The 19,869-nt window shown below is 37.7% G+C and overlaps 6 protein-coding genes across 7 annotated transcripts; 2 read left to right on the top strand and 4 right to left on the bottom strand.

The window, feature by feature from the left end:
- Nucleotides 1-276: 276 nt before the first annotated feature.
- On the bottom strand, nt 277-3,274 carry LOC17884573 (thylakoid membrane protein TERC, chloroplastic). Its single transcript, XM_023780842.1, has 14 exons — nt 3,079-3,274; nt 2,887-2,967; nt 2,587-2,732; nt 2,433-2,509; nt 2,261-2,348; nt 2,109-2,189; nt 1,958-2,014; nt 1,763-1,844; nt 1,537-1,586; nt 1,330-1,386; nt 1,164-1,242; nt 977-1,035; nt 765-822; nt 277-664 (listed from the first exon to the last, which is right to left on the bottom strand). Exons 1-14 carry the CDS (start codon nt 3,233-3,235, stop codon nt 567-569), a joined length of 1,170 nt encoding a protein of 389 aa, XP_023636610.1. The 5' UTR covers nt 3,236-3,274; the 3' UTR covers nt 277-566.
- A 1,592-nt stretch (nt 3,275-4,866) lies between these two features.
- Nucleotides 4,867-7,542, top strand: LOC17881476. The gene is made up of 2 exons (XM_006287253.2): nt 4,867-5,026; nt 5,533-7,542. Exon 2 carries the CDS (start codon nt 5,553-5,555, stop codon nt 7,368-7,370), a length of 1,818 nt encoding a protein of 605 aa, XP_006287315.1. The 5' UTR covers nt 4,867-5,026; nt 5,533-5,552; the 3' UTR covers nt 7,371-7,542.
- Nucleotides 7,543-7,674: 132 nt separating this feature from the next.
- Nucleotides 7,675-9,520, bottom strand: LOC17884344 (elongation factor 1-beta 1). The gene is made up of 6 exons (XM_006286494.2): nt 9,297-9,520; nt 9,064-9,180; nt 8,884-8,956; nt 8,571-8,691; nt 8,213-8,326; nt 7,675-8,119 (listed from the first exon to the last, which is right to left on the bottom strand). Exons 1-6 carry the CDS (start codon nt 9,380-9,382, stop codon nt 7,956-7,958), a joined length of 675 nt encoding a protein of 224 aa, XP_006286556.2. The 5' UTR covers nt 9,383-9,520; the 3' UTR covers nt 7,675-7,955.
- A 125-nt stretch (nt 9,521-9,645) lies between these two features.
- LOC17883992 (pentatricopeptide repeat-containing protein At5g12100, mitochondrial) lies at nt 9,646-12,655 on the bottom strand. Its single transcript, XM_006287020.2, has one exon. The coding sequence runs from the start codon at nt 12,507-12,509 to the stop codon at nt 9,996-9,998; it is 2,514 nt and encodes an 837-aa protein (XP_006287082.2). The 5' UTR covers nt 12,510-12,655; the 3' UTR covers nt 9,646-9,995.
- A 111-nt stretch (nt 12,656-12,766) lies between these two features.
- LOC17882548 (mitogen-activated protein kinase kinase kinase 3) lies at nt 12,767-13,831 on the bottom strand. Its single transcript, XM_023781938.1, has one exon. It carries the CDS (start codon nt 13,829-13,831, stop codon nt 12,767-12,769), a length of 1,065 nt encoding a protein of 354 aa, XP_023637706.1.
- Nucleotides 13,832-15,973: 2,142 nt separating this feature from the next.
- LOC17882184 (mechanosensitive ion channel protein 10) lies at nt 15,974-19,344 on the top strand. 2 transcript variants are annotated; one of them, XM_006287077.2, is made up of 7 exons: nt 15,974-16,085; nt 16,188-16,262; nt 16,607-17,982; nt 18,082-18,205; nt 18,298-18,591; nt 18,683-18,885; nt 18,971-19,344. In XM_006287077.2, the coding sequence occupies exons 3-7, from the start codon at nt 16,637-16,639 to the stop codon at nt 19,206-19,208; spliced, it is 2,205 nt and encodes a 734-aa protein (XP_006287139.1). In that variant the 5' UTR covers nt 15,974-16,085; nt 16,188-16,262; nt 16,607-16,636; the 3' UTR covers nt 19,209-19,344. The 2 variants fall into 2 exon arrangements, with proteins under 2 accessions (XP_006287139.1, XP_023637195.1); XM_023781427.1 differs by lacking the exon at nt 15,974-16,085 and having other exon boundaries at nt 16,104-16,262.
- Nucleotides 19,345-19,869: the final 525 nt, after the last annotated feature.

The following is a 19,869-nucleotide window of genomic DNA, read 5'->3' as shown; positions in this document are numbered from 1 at the left end:
GATGTAAAGGGCGAGAGAACCATCACTTACTTTTAACCATCATACATATAGAGAACATATGTGATCAATCTTCTCAGTCTCCTCTTGGAACAATTTATCAGCCAAACGCCAACTTTAAGAGAGACAGAGTAATGGGAAGACTGAGTAAAATTCAAAAGTAAGACTTGTTTGATCCTTTGATGCCTAAAGAAGACTTGTTTTAGTAGAGAAATGGGAGGCAGACTATTCATGAGGATGAACTCCATGAATGAGAGCAACTACGGCACATGGGATGACTTGACCGTCAAAGACGAGTTCAACATTTCTCATTGCTATCTTGCAATTTGTTTCATAACCGACCCAACACAACCCACATGTCTTCCAGACAAAGAGATTAAAGACGTTCCAAATATCTTATTCTGTCTGCAGCTTTCAACAGCAATACAACAATCTTGCAAAATGCAAAGGCCCTTTCTTTGTGTTTTATATACAGTAACACATCAGCTAAATGCTTTGATGAACAATGCGAAATTATTCTTATGAAACTGTTTGATTGTTTTCCTCTAGAATCTGTTCTCAGGTCTTGTTTAGTTTTCGCTGGATTTGTTTGTTAGGCTCAACAGTACTCCGGTGCTGAGAGAAAGTGCCACAACACCAAGTGATGCCTCTGTCGACACGTGGAAGCCTGCAAGGAGGAAAAAATGTTGAGAGAGGTTAGTTTCTTTGGTAGTTGCTTGGCTTTGTTCAATCAGAAATTGCTGAAGAAGAGATGATGATATATATACCGAAGAAATCAAGAATCATCTTGAATCCTATGAAGCCAAGAACAACTGCTATTGATGGCTGGGAAAGGAAAAAAAAAGATTAGAAGCAAATCATACTAGTCCCTGTGTACGTAGTGAGCATTACTGGCAGTCTTCTTATGTATTTAATGGTTAGTTAGTTCGAGTATGTAACAGAAAAGCTGAATGAAAATGGTACGAAGTGGTAAAGATACCTGCAAGTATTCTAGCTCGTCCATTCCTTCGGAAATCAGTGTATAGAGAGACCTTAGTCCTGTAGTAAATTCAAACACCAGAAGTAAAAAAAGTATAAATCTTCAACTAAAATTCAGTTCAAAGTTCCACGAGTATTTAAAAGAGAGATGCAAGAAGTTAACAAGATCAAGTACAGGAAACAAATACCTAGAATTGCAAAGAGATTAGAGGTCAAGACAATAAAAGGATCCCTAGTGACGCCAAATACAGCTGGTATTGAGTCAACCTTAGAGAAGGAGCAACCAGTATATAAGTCTTTTGCTTCATTTTTAAAGAGACAAAAACAGATTCACAAAGTGGTGACGGAAGATACCGCAAATGCTATGTCACTGAGCTCAATCACTGCTACTGTAAGTAGCAATGGTGTGGCCTGCCCAAATTATTTTTGAAATAAATTAGAACCCAGTCAAAAGACACAATGATAAATATTTTGATCACGGAATCCACATACAGTAATACTTAACAGTGACTTGTACATAAACCTTGAATATTTAGGAAATATCTTTTGTCATATACTTACTTTTAAAATGCCATCCTGCTTTGTGAAAAATCGATTTCCATCATAACTTGCTGCGAGCAGTTATAAACAAAAGAGAGGAGGGAAAATTCAGTTATCTAAGCATGGTAAACAGTACCAGCACAGAAAATCTTGACGCCTAACTACTCATAATCAAGCCAAATTAACTTTGAAGGTAAAAAACAAAAGCAACTAGGAGGAACATGAAGAAAGTGACCGGGTATATTACATGTGACAGGAATAAATCTCTGGCATGTCTTTACAATGAAGTTGTCGGATAGATCTGTATCATCTTCTTCACTTGCAAATAACTGTATTAACATATTGGGAGCAGAAGAAAAAACAATGACAGAGCACCTTTATATTCCATATCGATAGTTGGGTGCAATTATGGATATAAATGCTAAGATGAGGACAAAGGCACCTTGAAAGATGAATACAAGAGTACGGCAGCAAGCAGTAGGTTGACTGCTTCAAATTTCTGAAAGATTAGGGGAAAGAATTCAGAACAAAATAGGCGGAAAAATGAAAATAAATTTTACTAACAATCATTTTGATCCAAAGATAGTAATCACCTGAAGAGTTGCTGTTCCTAGTAATATTAACACGAAGCGGAAGACAACTGCACCAGCTACACCGTAGGTAAGTACGCGGTTCTACAGAAAGGGCCACAGAATCAGAATACTCTATTGTCGAGAGCTAAATATCTGTACAGAGAGTTTGATACCTGGTACATAAGTGGGACTTTGAAGTACTTGAAAACAAGAACAAAAACAAACAAGTTGTCCACTGACAAGCTTTGCTCCAGTAAATAGCTGCAAGAGGTGAAAAAAGTTGAGCTAAGATATCTCCTTGAGAGTCAAATGAATCTCTATATAACATATCTAAGGTCTATGCACCCTGCGAAAAACTCAGATGCCTTGCCAACACCTTCCTTCAAACCTATTCCAATTCCAAATGCCACCGCAGTGCCTACCTATTGAGACAAATGTGACATCAGTTTCCGTTTATAAATCACAAAGTATCTATTAGGAGATGCAAGAGAATACTAACACACAAGGCAACAGTCTTGAAGGAAGTTTTATATGTTTCTTCTTGTTGATAATCTTTCAGACCTCCACTATCTACTGATGAAGAAGAGCGAGAGGTGCTTGCAACCTCATCGCTTTTATGTGGTAGAAGATCTCTGCTCTCCTTCTCTGTACTAACATGCCACAAAAAAAATTATTGTCACAAGACAAAGCCTCTTCCTTTTTACTCTACTAGAACTAGAAGTGAGACGTTTAAATTGTGTTTCACTATCAAAAATGTAGAATATAAAAAAGAAGAAAAGTTTGGAGAAGAAGCATTCACCTGAAGAAGAAACATCATCTTCCTGATCGATATCTCTGGAGCAAGCAATAGGAGGAAGGTGAGAGAGACGACGATTCGCAGCTGAAACAATCGTAACCCAAAAGCACATTAGCACGACCCAGATAGATGAATCCAATCCATTCACAAAGATATATGAAATACGCAAAATGTGTAAAGAAGAGAGAAGGAGACCTGAGACGAGAGAGGGATTTACAAGGAGAGAGAAGCGAGGCTCAGTCCAACCACGAGCTCGGAGATCCGCCGGAATCACCGGAATGGTAAGAAAGATTCGATCCGATGTCGCCGGAGCGAGGATTCCATGGTGGTGGATAACTGAAGCTAAGCTCATTGCCGTTTGCGTCAAATCCAAAACTAACAGCGAGTGAGTGACCACCTCTATCAATCCCCTAGGATAACGAAAACGTTGTCGTTTCATACTTATGCTGCCGGACGGGTTTGACCCGACCCGGACCGAAAAATAAATGGCAGAAATTAAAAAAAAATTAGACCGATGTTTGTTACCCCCTCATTTGGTTTGGTTATATGATTGATTCCGGTTCAACAAGACTTTATTTTTCAGTAAAGGGCATTTATGTTTTATGCTTTTCATGTAGTTTTTTTGTTTAATTGACGTCAACTTTTTATGTAGTTTTTTTTTTTAATTGACGTCAACTTTTTATGTAGTTTTGGATTAGTATTATTCTTTTCACTAACAGAAAAAATCATCAATTATTAATTGTTTGTTGAATTTTTGTACAAACGTTATTAGCTGTTTAATCGAAATCCTTAAACTACAATACTTCTGTCCGAGTCCTGCCCATGTAAATCTAGTGGCCGATTGGTTGTGTGCTTTCAAGGTTTTAAATAATTCTACAGCAATTATTTTGCCAATCAAAAATTTTGGCTTTTATTTTTTTTAAGTATTGAAAGCCACTTTTATTTTTTCTTTCTTTACCATCTCATTTTTTTAGAAGTGTCAAAAACCTGAATTTAAAATCTAAACAATTTAAACTTATTTATTTTTTCACATCCCATTATATTTAAAACAATCTAGAAGTTTATAAATATATTTTATATATTTTATTTTTTACATATTAATTATTCTTATTTTTTCTTGTTCTTTTAAGATCCATTTCAATAATAATCAATTTATTTTCATGAAGATGATGATGTAAAAGAGTTATGAAATTTATGTTTATATGTTTATATAGGGAATAACATTCAAAACAATGCATTAATTAATGTTTAACAGATTGCTTAAATAAAAAACATTTGAAATAGTTTTAAAACACCATTATTATTTGACATAATAATCTATTAAGAATCAATCACCAAAAACAAAAAAAAAACAAAAAAAAATTTGTTAGCGAAATTTTATATCTACTAATGGTATTATTATTATCTTTTAATTTATTTTTCAAATGTATTGTTAGCGAAAATTAGTCATTAAATTGCTCTATAAATTTATTTCTAGCATAATTTATATTTATTATTAATATAAAATAATAATAATAAAAATAACAGTCACAACTTTAAAAGCGTTGCATTACCAATCAGATTTTAACAGTAAAAGTTTCTACAGCCAAAACATTTACAGCCAAATTCTCTGCAGCTAAAATTTTAAAGTCAAAGTCTCTACAGTCAAAAATAACCGCCGTTACTAATCAAGGCCCTAATGTCTTTTTCTAATATTTAATTAGTTATTTTTTTTTACAACTGAAATTAAAACAAGGACAACTGGAAATGAACGTGAAATGAGAAAAAAATATAACTGAAAACACAAAAATCTGTAAAAGAAATCAACGGCTCAGATTTATTTAATTCGAAGACTTTGGTTTGGTTTTTGCAACTCTTTTTTGGTTTGTTTGTTAGAAAATTACTTTTTTTAATAAAAAAAATTAGCTTTTAATTTCTGTTTGCTAAACCAAACCCTAATTTTCCAATAGGTGTTTCGATTTGGGGATTCGAAACGCCGAGTTAATTCTTTTTTTTGGTATTATTCATATAATCGCACTCCTCTCGTTCCTCATCCTCATCGCCTTACCTTAGAGCTCACCCTCCTTCTTCTTCTTCTTCTTCTTCTTCTTCTTCTTCATTTTCTCCGGATCTCGCTTCACCGTCAACGACTCCGATCAGCCAGGTTCTCTTTCTCTCTCCCCTCGCATCACTGATCTATACTTCGATTTTGATTCTTCAATCGAATCGCGCATTTCCTTCTTTCGCCTTTTAGGTTTTCGTGATTCCTTTCAATTTCGTCCCTTCGTTGCTCCAACATGACTTTTTTGTATTGTTTCTGGATTCGATTCGACTGCTAAGCTCTTTTTGTCGCCGTGATTTTACGTTTTGACCTTATTCGATTCAGAAATGTATCTGACCGGAGATTGTTGTCGCCTGTTTGATTTCTGATTCATTCTTGTAACGGATCCATACGTTTGCGACATCGACGATGTAGTTATAATAGTCGTCTCTGTGAAATCTCTGTATCTTTGTTTTTTTATTGAAGAATCTCTAGCTTCGAAATTACTGCTCAAATGACCATTATTGATCTTCGATGTTCTATAAGAATGAATTTCTTTTTATTTTGCTCAGAGAAGATTGTTAATGAATCTCTGTATTGACTTGTCTCGTTTTGATTGAGAACTGTAGGATAACTTTGCTCTGAGAAGATGTCTAGCGCTTCCAAGACTAAATCGAGAGACAAGAAGGTTATGAACGATTCACAGAAGACACCTAGTAAAGCCTCAGGATCTATGGGTGCAAGTACTGGGGTTGTGGTTGGTGCTTACAATCCTCTTTTGGGGACATTTCAAACCATTGACTCCCTTTCAGCAACTGGTTCCTCATCACTTCACAATAATGGCCGGTTCAGAAACATTGATGAGTCGGATTCAACTGGAGCTGACTGTGATTCTGTCTCTAATAATGGTAGCTGGTCAGGTGACTCAGAAGATCACAAAGAGAAAGTATCTAGTACGGCTACAAAACAAGAAATCATTCCTGGTGCTGACAATGACAAGCGAGAAAAAATGCGACTGAAAAATGAAAGAAAGCACCAAAGGCAAAAGGAAAAGCGAGCTCAGGAGTTGCATGAGCGATGCTGTCAGTATCTGATGTCGAGAAAACTTGAAGTCCATACTCAGAAGATAATAGCAATGGGTATTGCTCATGAGCGGGCAACTTATGCTCTTATGTTAAATGAAGGGAAAATAGAGGAGTCAGTTAATTGGCTGCTTGATGATGGTGGGGCAAAAGTAGCAGATAAGAAACTAGATCCTACCTCTGGGAATTTAAAGCTTGACATATCACAAGAGTTGAGTAGAATCTTAGAGTTGGAAACAAAATATAAGTGCACCAAGCAGGATGTAGAAAGAGCTGTAGTCACAGCAGAAGGGGACATTGAGAAAGCAGAAGAAGCATTAAGAAGACAGAAGCAAGACCAATCTACTGCGTCTAGAAAAGCAGAGGATATTAGTGATAATACTTCTCTTAACAATAGCAAAGTCCCTTCTGTGCACACAAGTCAGAATACAGTAGCCCAGTTGCAACCTAACTCAGGTATGTATCCTGCAGGTGGCGAAGAATCCCTTGACAGAAAGAATCTTGGTTACCCCAGAGGATCCAGCTACATTAGTGAAGATTCCGAAAACCAAAATGTAAATTCGTTGGAAAGAATTCACATGAAGTTGCAGTGGATGAAACTGCAACAAAATAATGCCCTGGAAGAGAAGAAACGCATGCCATATCAACAAACGCCTCTGCCGCGGCAAACAGAAGAAACACAGTATGTGGCGGCCCTAGGTGATCAATTCAAGAGACTTCAGCAGCATGATATGAGGGAACCAGTTATGATGATGCAGCAGCAGCAACAACAACGCTCACAATCTGCTAATACAAATGTCCTACCTGTCTCTACCATGAATGCATCCTTTACAGGAGCAGCAGCAGGCAGTGGTTGGTACCCTGCAAATAGATCTGAGGCAGCTCAATCTAATGGATACTTACCCTCAAGAACTCTGCCTCCTAATGATCTGAACTCAAACCTGATGTACCAGCAGCTTCAGTATCAGCAATATCAAGGCCAAGTGAACAACAATAGTCACAGAATGGCAGGGGCTTCTGCCCCGCTTGCTGTGGCTCCAGCTGCTTCTCTTGGGCTCTTCTCAGGGTTTGGAAATTCATCTTCTTCGGGACTGGACTGGAGCGCAGATGGGTCAGTGGGACACTTAGATTACAACAATATTGACTGGAGTCTCGATAGAGGCATAGGCATTCCTAGACCTAGCCAACAGTACGTGGCAACATCATCCCCATATGAAGCACACATGAATGGAAGGACAAGAATGATGGCAAATGGGAATGGGATGGGCGTGGCATTGGGAGTGCAGGAAGCTGCTTTAGTGGGAAATGGGAGAGAGTGGACATCGCCTTTTGAGGGTAAAGATCTGTTTAGTTTGTCTAGACAGTATGTACCTCCTTCGCTTTAAAGGTGATAATTTGCTCTTCTAGAATAAAAGAAAATATGAAAGGAGAGAGAGAGAAAGAGAGATGATGGATGGATGGTATGAGTTTGTGGTTACTGGTTTTATCATGTGTTTCTTGCATGTTTGCTCAAAAATGGATCTTTCAAATTTCCTAATATTTTATATGCTTCTAAAAAATCACATCGTCACACCACCCCAGCGACTTGTTCTTTCTCTGTTGTAACCTTAGTTCAATCAGATTAAGAGAACAAGTAAAAGCGCGGTAAACAAATAGGTTTAGTGAGTAAGCGCAGTGAAATCTTAGGTATTTAGCCCAAGACCAATATATTCAATAGTATTTTATTACACAGTTTGTTTTGTAATCTTGATGTTACGAAGCCCAACATAGTTTTAACAGCAAATTCACCTTAAAGACAACAAGACAAGAACTTAATAAGACCGACTCGTTTTCAACTCCAAAGTTGGTCTTAGAACTTAAAAGGAAAGACTCTAGGCCTCATATCAAACCATATGAAAACACAACAAGATTAGGCCTGAACACCAAACTGGACACTCGATATCTTTTCATGTGGAAGGGTTTTGTAGTCTCTAGATCTTGTTAAAAGCGACAATGTCAACACTTTGGATGTACTCATTGTTAGGTTCTGAGGTGAGATGGTCTTCAATGAGGTTGTCCACAGACACAAGGTCATCAACGATTGTCATCATGATTGTGAGTTTCTTTATCCCGTAACCAACCGGTACCAGTTTCGCTGCAACAAAACTCTTACAGTCAAAACAAAAAAACAAATGAAGTATTTTTGTGAAAAGAAAATGTAGATTTAGATTGAATTTCTTAGACTTACAAGCTCCCCACGTAAGACCTGGCATCTGAACACTACGCACAGCTTCTTCTAGTTTCTTCATATCGGTTTCATCATCCCATGGCTTTACTTCCAGAAGCACAGAAGATTTTCCACCTAACAAAAGAGTAAAGAGAGTGAAGAAGTAACCAAACATCAGCAAGATCTCAAGGTGCATTACATTCATTCCTAGCTGGCTAGCTCAATCAATCACTAGCATTCACCATCAAAACTGACAAATTCAAGCTGAGTCTCTCTATCAGTTATAAAATCTGAAGATGTGTTGAGCAAAATAATCTGTCCAGCTGAGAATTTACTAACAATTCACAGTGATCCAAAAACTCAAGAAGAAAAAACTAACTCTCTTTAGGCTTCTTAGTGTCCTTCTTAGCAGCTTCTCTCTCCTCTGCAGCTTTTCTCTCATCTTCTGTTTCATCAGCGAAAAGATCTATACCATCATCATCAGCTCTAGCAGCAGGTGCCTGCAGATAAGTTCAGGGAAAAAGCTTAAAAGTTAAGAGTATATAAATATCATCATTCCAACAGCACCAAAATTTCATATTCCCCTACTTAATCTCACACTATCACAGAATAGTTCAATTCGACAAACACATGATTCCTCACAGATTTGACTGGTTAAGAAACGTAACTGGAGTAAACAGAGCTTTAGTTACCTCAGTCTGCGGAGCTTCTTCAGATGGAGCAACACCACCACCAACTCTCACTCCGACAGCTTTCCCGGGAAAACTGGACGAACAGTTATAAAAATAAGCATCCGAACAAGTCATCATTCTCAAAAAAGCAATTCGTCAACAAGAAGAAAAGCAAACAAAAGAGAGACTATATATACCAACCATTTAGCGAGGTGGGAAGCAATGCTATCGTACCACTTGCTAGCATTGGGAAAGCCATCTCCTGGCTTCTCCAATACGGCAGCGTAAACCTTCACATCATCCAACGAAAGCTGATCGCTGAAAACAAAATCATGAACAGATCAAAAGGTCAAACTGTGACTCTGTGAGTAGTAGAAACCGAGCTATATTGGTAGTATAGGCCAAACTACTAAAGAAGTGATACGAGTGGTTACCCGGAGATGTAGGAATTTCCGGCAAGGTGTTCCTCGAGGGTTTTGAGACCTTGCTCTGTGTGTAGATCAGAAAATGTAACCGCCATGGATGCTCTCTCAAGTGTAAGGTTCAGTTGAGTTGAGAAGAGATTATGCGCTTGCTTGCTTGTAAAATTCTTGAAGATGCTTCTAGTGACTGACTAGTGGGGGCTCACCTTCCTTTCTAGAGTCATCCGCCCCACCGTGCGACTCACACGCTTTAAAACTCTACAAATTCATCGTTTTGAGTCTTTTTATATGTCAAGTGATTGACTAGTGTTAGCTCATTATTGTAGTACAATAGTCTTCTTATATTTTTGACGTGAGAGAATTATGAAATTAGAATTGTTTTTTCTAAACTTGATAATTATTGTGTACAACACACAAATATAGTTGAATCATTGTTTTCCGATCCAAAAAACGTGAACAAATGGTATTACCTACCATCATTAATCTACAAACCAACCTTAAGCCTAACCCAAAGTCATTGTACCTATCTGAGTCTACCCACGATATAGATCCCATACAAAAGGTTGTGGATTACTGAAGTCTCTAACGAAAGTATCAGTCAAGAAATCTCTAATGATGCAAAAAACCAGACCCAATAATATTGAAATAATTTGGGGGAGGTGAGCCAGGAATCAAAAGGACTTAAGCTTAGAGCATACATTCTTAATTTTTTCATATCTTCTCTGTTGCAGATAGAGCCTCGTCCACTGTTGCATCACCTTGCTTGCTACCTTTCATTTCAGAAATGACAATTTCTGCCTCCTTTGACCTCCATTCTTCTTTAAGCCCAGTCACTAGCTCCTCGCCTATACAAGCATCTACTAACAAACCCTTCTCCTGCATCTCTCTGTACCAATCATATGCTCCCATATAATCCTTCACCTCACAGTGCCCCTTCACTATTATATTATATGTATCAGCTCCAGGATCTAATTCCCGGGCTTTCATCTCGTTAACCAAACTCCTAACCTTGCACAGCTTTCCTACCTTCAGTTGTCCCAGAATCAAGCTGTTATAGGTTGTCTTATCCAAACCGATACTCTTTTCAATCATCTGCTTCTGCAAATTTAAAGCCTTATCCATATCTCCATGTATAGCGTAGCAATGAAGAACCCCATTGTAAACTGATAAGTCTGGTTTCAACGACATCTCTCCAAATATTTTCTCTGTGAGCTCTATCCCCTCCTTGGTGCACAAACTGATCAAAAGATGATATGTCTTTAAAGTGGGTTTTATTCCTGATCTCTTCATCTCTTCATATAGCGCAATACATCTTTGCACGTTTCCAGCATATTCATATCCAGATATAAGTGAGTTATACGTGAAGACATCTGGTTCAAGACCCTTTCTAGAGATTTCCAGAAGCAAGACTTCAGCTTCTGCTAATTTCCCAGTCATGGACAACCCATCAATGAGGGTGTTGTAAGTAACCAGGTTTAATTCTATTTCCTTTTTGAGCATCTCCTCAGATAACCGGAACGCTTCTTCTATCTTCCCCTTTGAGCAACAACCATTGATTAGCATGTTATATATCCTTACATTCGGTGAAACTCCTCTGTCCTCCATATCCCTCTTAACAATCTCAGCTTCAAGAAGTTTAGATCCTTTGCACAAACAATTTATCAGAGTTCCATAGCTAACAACATTCGGCATTGTACTGTTGTCTTCCATTTCTTTAAGAATGTCGAAGCACTTATCGAATTCACCCTTTCTCCCGTAGCCCCCAATCAGGATGTTATATGTCTCTATGCTAGGAGGAAGTCCCTTAAGTTTCATTTTTTTAACCTCTTGCTCAGCATTTGCCATTTCCCCCACTTCACAAAATCTCCTAACCAAACAATTGTACGCCAAATGGTCTGGCTTCATACCTTGTTTCTCCATCACTTCGATTTTCATACGAGCTCCAACCACATCACCTGTTCGACAGTATCCATCAATCATCGTGTTATAAATAACCTCGTTTGGGACAAGGCCCTTGCCCACTTCTCTTCCCAAAATCTCTTCCGCCTTCTCTATCTTGCCTTCTTTGCATAACGCATTCAACAAAATGCTACACGTATAAGCATTCATTTTCACACCAGAATCAACTGCAGTCTCATAAACACCCAAAGCAGCCTCAGCTTTTTCGTTACTCGAATAACCATCAAATAGAATACTGAAGGTGAAAGCATCAGCTACAAACCCCAGATCCTTCATTTCCTTCAAAACATTCTCTGCATCTTCCACCATTCCAGCATCAAACAGTCCCTTTAGCAAAGTATTGAATGTAATAAGACTCGGTTCAGTGTTATCAGCTTTCATGCGTTCTCTCACCTTAAAACTCTTTTCTGGATTCCCAGCTTTGCAATATCCGTCGATCAACGTGTTATACGTAATCAAAGAGGGCAACAGTCTTCTTGCAAGCATTTCGTCGAACAACTGTTCTGCTTCCTTCATCTTTCTCGATTTACACAATCCATCAATAAGAACGTTGTAAATAAACACACTGGGAGAGATTCTATCGTGCTTCATCCGATTAAACAGCTTTAAACCTTTACCAGTATCACCCAATTTCACGGCTGCTAGAATTGCTTTCCCATACATGAACTTGCTGGGACGAAAATCAGAATCCAGAATATTTAAGAACACGTTTATAGCCACTCTGAACTGTTTCGCCTTAACAAGATGATCGAGCAAAAGCGTTAACGAATCTGAGCTGGGGAAAATACCTTCATTCCTCAAGGCGAAGAACAAATCCGCAGCTTCAGTAACCATCTTCGAATCGGTTAGTACCACGGAGAGAAGCATATAGGAGAAATCGTGTTTCAACGACGGAGATGATAACGAGAAGGCGGAGAAGAGTTCTTTCGGCGATGTGAACGGCATAGAATCCGATCGGAGCATCGCAGAGAGAACGCCACGCGCCGTTTCGATTCGATTCTGCTGGAGAAGAACCCGGAGATTCCGTAGCTTTTCGTGTCGCTCTTCGTCTCCGGTGATGGAATTCGTAGACGGGGCTTGTTCGGGTTCGGGGTGAGTCGTGTCTGTGGAGGCAGAGAAGAGACGACATGAGCATGCGGAGACTGACTCAGTGAACTTGACGGTGGCGAAACGAGAAGATTTCGAAACGAGTCGTAGGTGAGCCACCATCGCTAAATGAGCTGCCGGCGACGCTCGGTGAAAGTTAAAAAACTCTTTAACGAACATTATTGAACCGGGATAACCGGTCCGTTTAGGTCATCCGGTTCACAAGTTTTTGGCGGGTTCTTTTATGGTTTTTATCCGGTTTAATAGTCTTTGTGTTTTAACTTTAGAACTTAAACCCAATCCGGTTAATCCGAGTTAATCAAAGATGTAAATGCGTTACAATATCAAATAGTTAATGACGTAACATACAAATGAACAACAATTATAACTAGCTATATGATCTACATACGAAAAGAAATAGAGATAAATCCAGCTCACTACTGAACAGATACTAAACTGGAATCCAAGTGTCTCGGATAAAACGTCTTCAACTTCAAGAGTTTACTCGAAATTTTCTTAAACAGTAGAGGCTTAGATGGCAAAATCTTCAATTTCAAGGGCTTTTTTCTAACATCCTTTGTTATCTTTGAAGCTTGTCTGATTCTCAACTTCAACTTAACCAGCAACGAAATTTTCTCTTTAGCGACGGGTACAGCAATCTTCTCCGTCTTCTCTTCGTCAGGACACAAAAACCTATGCAACATCAACTCAGATGCGTTTCCTCTCTTCTCAAGTGTCCTTGCGAAACACGTTTCAATAAACTCCCTTGCATCACAAGGCACATACTCAGGGATCTCTGGAGCTTCACCAACAGAGAGAAAATTCATGAGATCGACAATTCCAACCCCTGCCCATGGCTTTTTACCTGTATACATCTGCAACACTAAGCACCCTAACGACCACAAATCTAGGGTTTTCTTCGCAGCCCCGTCGTGGAGAGACTCTGGTGGCATGTAAACAGGCGTTCCGACAAACGGGAAGTCAACTTCCCAGTGATCTGGAACTTCTCCGACTTCTCTAGTGTTTCCAAAATCAGAAATCTTCAGCTCGTACGAAGAATCATTCCACGAGAAGATAAGGAGGTTATCTGATTTGAGATCACAATGAACATAACCATGGCTATGAATCGCGACCAATCCTTGGAGAATCATGCGAGTGAAGTCTCTGATCAATGGATCTGGTAGCTTTCTGTCGGTATATTTCTTCATGAAAGAACTTAAACTCCCTTCCCTTGCGTACTCGAGAAGCAATTTGTAGACTTTGCGTCCGTTAACGTCGAAAGCTTCTTCCAAATCGTCTTCATAGCATAGAACGATGTTAGGATATCCCTTGAGTTCGGACAGAATCTTAATCTCTCTGTTGAGAGAGTCGTAATCTCTGGCCATGGATGTTTTGACGGCGGCATGGTACGAGGAACCGTCGCTTTTAGTGTATTTGACGAGATCAACAGAACCAAAAGCACCTTTTCCTAAGAATTTCACGAACTCTTCAGTTGATTGCATCTTTTCAGCAAGGGTTTGCTCTAGAGTTGCTTCAGACGCGAAATATGTGTTACAAGCTTAGAAAAGATCACAGCGAGAGAAACTGAAGAAAAAATTGCAACGAGAGAGTAAAAAAGGAAATTGTGGTGAAAAGAGAAGTATACTGAAACATTTATAGAGTTGATAGCTAGGGTTCAAGTCGGTGACTTGGTTATCTTTTAAAAATGTTTGGAGAGTCATGCACTAAAAAATGGAAATTGAACTATTTTGTGGCCACTAAAAAATGGAAATTGAACTATTTCGTGGCGCTGGTTTTCGAAATTGTAACTAGAGAATGGAAATTGCAGGAAGAGATTCAAAAAAAAATGAAATTTTGTTTTAGCAGTTTGAGAAAAAAAAAAAGAAAAAGGAAAATACACATTTATTTGTTTTAGGGTTGTGGATTCAAGTCGGCTCAGGATCTGGAATCCATTGTGTCTCCGGCAATGAAAGTAAATCTTATCCGTTGGATTCATTCATTTTTCTTTTTCAGTTAGCCAAAAGAGACATATGAATCTTCAGGTGAATGTGGCCAAATACCTTTTTTTTTATAAAAAAATTGGTATAAAAACTATCCACTTTTAAAAAAGTTATTCATTCGCTAGGATACCAAATAAAAATAATTTTAAGTAATCAGTTTAACAAATTAAAATAACAGGTTATATTTCATCCAAAGGACACAGTAAAAACAATAAGAATTGAAGTTTACACTATTACAATTACAGCCAATATAATAGTGTACAATTGTATAAATCACCCATTTAAGGTACAAATTTAGACCATTAGTTAGAAATCTGATGCTCGTACGTTTCTAAACAAGTTTTACAAATTACCTTTGTTTCTTTTTCTTTTTCTCTTGGGGCACTTTAATTAGTACAGTGATGGTGGAATCTCTAAATATTCTTGTCGTGTAAATTATCAATCTTTATTTTTAAAAACCAATAAAAAACGATAAGGGTTCGAATCAAGGGAATCTCTCTTTGATATCATAATTATGAAGGAATAGCAAGTGGTTAACTTAACTAGGTCTCAGCATATGGGTTACACATACACCGATGGTAGTAGACTAGTAGTCTCTGATAGTTGGTAATAAAACTAATAATACTACGACAATGGGTTACACATTTTTTACCAAAAAAAAAAGAAAAAAAAAATGGGTTACACATACGCCAATAGAGATAAGCATGACCAATCACCAATTAAACCATGCTAAACATGCTCACGCATTGATTAACGGAATGATTAAAAACACAGCTCGTTTAGCAACAGCAACAACAACGACATTATGGAGTTGACAAAAAAAAAGAAAAAAAGAAAGCAAACGACATAACATAATGGAAAATTGATGGAGACAGAGAGTGGTATTTATGGGTCACTAGTCCCTCCCAGTAGTCAAACAACCATCATTTTCTCTGTGCTGCGTTTAACCTAATAATAATAAACCATGTCTTATAATTTGGAAAAGCCTCAAATCTTTTTTAGTTTATCAATCAAAATTAACTGATTTTTATGTTTGATTCTCACTGGTATCTGAGCTTATCGAATGTCGTGTACATTTAAAGTTTTGAAATTTGAAAAATTTGGATGATTATAGACAATTTGTAGTTTTGGACTTACTGTATTCGAACAATTTAGGACAGAACAGTGGGTTTTTTTGTCAGATAGTACAGAGGAGAGTTATTATTACACGTTTTTAAACATAAGTAGAACTTTGGTTAGTATTACTTTGACTAAATACCACGTTTTGTGTGAAAAATTTCCCCAATGCATTTTGGTTCATATTTTTATATCCAACTTTTTTTTTTTTTTTTCGACATTTTTATATCCAACTTACTAATATAAAATTCGTTATTTTTCTGTTGACAAAAAAAACGTTAAAAGTGAAGCAATTTTTAATTGTTTTTTTTGGGGAATTTAAAACTAAACTAGTCGGCCATCTTCAACTAAAATAAAGTATGTTAATTACATTTCCAAATCATTCAATATTATTTATTAAGGCTTAAAAAGTCTTGATATCTCTTAACATTTTTGAAAAAAAAAAACTCTCTTAAACTCTTTTGGACCCGCCTGAGTGTTTTGTTCATGTAAGATCTCTACAGTCCTTTTCTCTTTCCTCTTTTCATGTCCCATTGTTTTCTATTTATTTAGCTTTTTGGTATTTGTTGCCTTCTGGGTTTAACCACTTTTTCTCAGGCATCTCTTTCCCCACCGCCTCTGCTTTTGGTCTTTCTTCTTTGTAAGCATTTATCTTATGTTTGAATTATTCCATCTCTCATAATTCTCAAGTGGTCGTGGTGTGTGTACTGTCTCCTAAAATCTCGTCTTTTTTACTTGCTAGTTTTTGGGTCTTCTTCTTCAAGAATGAGCTGAGATACTCACAGAAGTTGCAAGATTTTTATCTATCTCACTACTGGTAAGCTCAGTGTCTCCCTCTTTTCACTGTTAGAAGTTCTGATTTCTTTAATCTGAAAGTTTGAATCTTTCTTATAGATTTATTTGGGTTCTATATATATATATATATATAATCTTCCTGGGTAAATCTATTGACTCTGTTACAAATATATGCTTAAGGAATCTAGGGTTTAAGTTCCATATCTTAACTTAAAAACTAGTAAACTACGAATAAGAGGCTGAGTTTCTTAAACCCTTTGTCTGATAACTCAAATATCTTATTACTTTATCTTTAGTCAAGCTGAAAAAATTGCTACTTTGTCAACCCTATAGTGTTCTTAATCTTATCTTTTGGGGAAATTACAGAGCCATTTGTAGGGAGAGTTGGTGCTTGGAATGGCAGAACAAAAGAGTAGTAATGGAGGAGGAGGAGGAGGAGAAGTTGTTATCAATGTTTCAGGTGAGGAAGCATCAAGGCGTTCTAAGGATATGGCTTCACCTGAGTCTGAGCAAGCAGTGCCCATCAATAAAAGCCCTTCTCCTGAGATCTCTAAGCTTGTTGGTAGTCCTAACAAGCCTCCTAGAGCTCCAAACCACAACAATGAGGGTTTAACTCAGAGGAAATCTTTTGCAAGGTCGGTTTACTCAAAACCCAAGTCCCGGTTTGTGGATCCATCTGGTCCTGTAGACTCAACTCTCCTAGAGGAGGAAGTTAAGGGGCAACTTGGTACTGGCTTTTCCTTTAATAGACGTTCCCCGAACAACAAATCTAACAGGAGTGTCGGGTCAACAGCACCACTAACTCCAAGTAAAGCCGTTGTGGAGAAAGATGAAGATGAGGAAATCTATAAGAAGGTTAAGCTGAACAAAGAAATGCGCAGTAAGATAAGTACATTGGCTTTGGTAGAGTCAGCTTTCTTTGTAGCGATTCTGAGTGCTTTGATTGCGAGTTTGACCGTTAATGTCCTGAAAGATCATACCTTATGGGGACTAGAACTCTGGAAATGGTGTGTGCTTGTTATGGTTATATTCAGTGGGATGTTGGTGACCAATTGGTTCATGCGTTTGATTGTGTTCCTCATAGAAACAAACTTTCTTTTGAGGAGGAAAGTGCTATACTTTGTGCACGGCTTGAAGAAGGCCGTCCAAGTCTTCATATGGCTCAGCTTGATCCTTATTGCTTGGATATTACTGTTCAACCAAGACGTGAAACGGTCCCCCGCAGCCACAAAAGTCTTGAAATGTATAACCAGGACTCTTATTTCCCTTCTGACGGGGTCATTACTTTGGCTGGTGAAAACATTGTTATTGAAGATCCTTGCAGCGAACTTCAACGTCAATAACTTTTTCGATAGGATTCAAGATTCTGTTTTCCACCAATACGTTCTACAGACACTCTCGGGTCCTCCACTTATCGAGGAGGCAGAGAGGGTCGGGCGTGAACCAAGCACAGGCCATCTGAGTTTCACGAGTGTAGTGAAAAAAGGCACGGTTAAAGAGAAGAAAGTGATTGATATGGGGAAAGTTCATAAGATGAAGCGAGAGAAAGTATCCGCTTGGACAATGCGGGTTTTGGTGGAAGCGGTTAGAACTTCAGGTCTCTCTACAATCTCTGATACATTGGATGAAACAGCATATGGCGATGGGAAAGAGCAAGCTGATAGAGGAGAGATTACTAATGAGATGGAGGCTTTGGCTGCTGCTTACCATGTCTTCAGAAATGTTGCTCAGCCTTTAACCAGGTGAGATACTTAGTCCGATTTGCTCTTTTTCTTTCCTTCTTTTTTCTTGGTGCATCATTCCCTAGTAGAAATCATTGTATTTGTTTTTTTTTTTCTTAGTTACATAGAGGAAGAGGACTTGCTTAGGTTCATGATCAAGGAAGAGGTTGATCTTGTGTTCCCATTGTTTGATGGTGCCGCTGAGACAGGGAAAATCACAAGAAAAGCTTTCACAGAATGGGTGGTAAGTCTCCTCAGGTTCTGAGGTTTTACCAATGAGAGTATGTCACTTTCTTGATTTTAATGAATTGGTGTTGTGTGTTGCAATTTGATCAGGTTAAGGTGTACACTAGCCGGAGAGCATTAGCGCATTCGTTAAACGACACAAAAACAGCGGTTAAGCAGTTAAACAAACTTGTGACAGCGATTTTGATGGTGATAACTGTGGTCATTTGGCTGCTGCTTCTAGAAGTAGCAACGACCAAGGTTTTGCTGTTCTTCTCCACCCAACTTGTAGCTCTGGCTTTTATAATTGGAAGCACTTGCAAAAACCTCTTTGAATCCATTGTGTTTGTCTTCGTTATGCATCCTTATGATGTCGGTGACAGATGTGTTGTCGATGGTGTCGCGGTAAACCTCTATACCAGAGATCCTTTTTTTGAACTAGTATGATAATATGTCTCCATACTCTATAAATACATATTGTTTTGCGGCTTTTCAGATGCTGGTCGAAGAAATGAATCTGTTAACGACAGTGTTCTTGAAGCTCGACAACGAGAAAGTGTATTATCCAAACTCTGTTTTGGCAACAAAACCAATAAGTAATTACTTCAGAAGTCCAGATATGGGAGAAACAGTGGAGTTCTCTATCTCGTTCTCTACACCAGTCTCAAAGATCGCACATCTCAAAGAAAGAATCGCCGAGTAAGTTACCACCTTGAAACTTTTTTGTGAATTACTGAGCCAAAGATCTTGACTTTGAATGAGTGATTTGGGTTTTGTGTATCAGGTACTTGGAGCAGAACCCGCAGCATTGGGCAGCAGTACACACAGTGGTGGTGAAGGAGATAGAGAACATGAACAAGCTAAAGATGGCTCTATACAGCAACCACACCATCACGTTTCAGGAATACAGAGAAAGGAATATCAGAAGAACAGAGCTTTCTTTGGCGATTAAGAGAATCTTGGAGGACCTTCACATCGACTACACTCTCCTTCCTCAAGAAGTTCATCTCACCAAGAACTGAGAACCAATTTTAAAACCGGTTTCGTGTTGTTTCTAAACCGTTTTTTTAAACTATTATTACCAAACTTTGCGGTACTGTTTTGTTTTAGGCTTTAAAAGTAGAAGTTGAAATCAATTTATCCCGAGTTCTAAACCAACTTTAACTCTTCATCCCATATGTTCTTACTTGCATGTCGACATAAAAATATTGGACTATCTCAATTCTCAAACAACAACCAAGAATGGTAACACTTTAACGACATACTGTAATTGAATTGAAATGAACAACCAAGTCTTTATGCAAAATTAATTATCATTTATTGATGATGTATTCTTAAAGGAAATATGTTGTAAGATAAATATATCTATGGAAAAGCTTATATTTTCAAAATTAAATAACGCAAAAAATCTGTCAAACATGATTTGTCATGATCTGATTGGATACTAAATTACAAATTTTTCGATTTCATGATCATGAATCATATGATTGGGTCTCTCTTCACAAGTGGTTCATATTTTATTTTGTTAAATTAAATCCATAATATTAAAAAATTGATTTATCTGTCTAACAATTTTCATTATGCATGAGTTTAAATTATGTATTAGTTCAAATTACAATAATACTAAATTAATATTATTTTAGTTTATACACTAATTTGAAATTGGAAATAATCAAAAATGTA

The sequence above is a fragment of the Capsella rubella genome, unplaced genomic scaffold (assembly GCF_000375325.1).
Source record: "Capsella rubella cultivar Monte Gargano unplaced genomic scaffold, Caprub1_0 scaffold_6, whole genome shotgun sequence".
Lineage (NCBI taxonomy): Eukaryota > Viridiplantae > Streptophyta > Magnoliopsida > Brassicales > Brassicaceae > Capsella > Capsella rubella.
The sequence above is the reverse complement of the archived record's forward strand: the minus strand, read 5'-3'. Positions and strand labels throughout refer to the sequence as shown.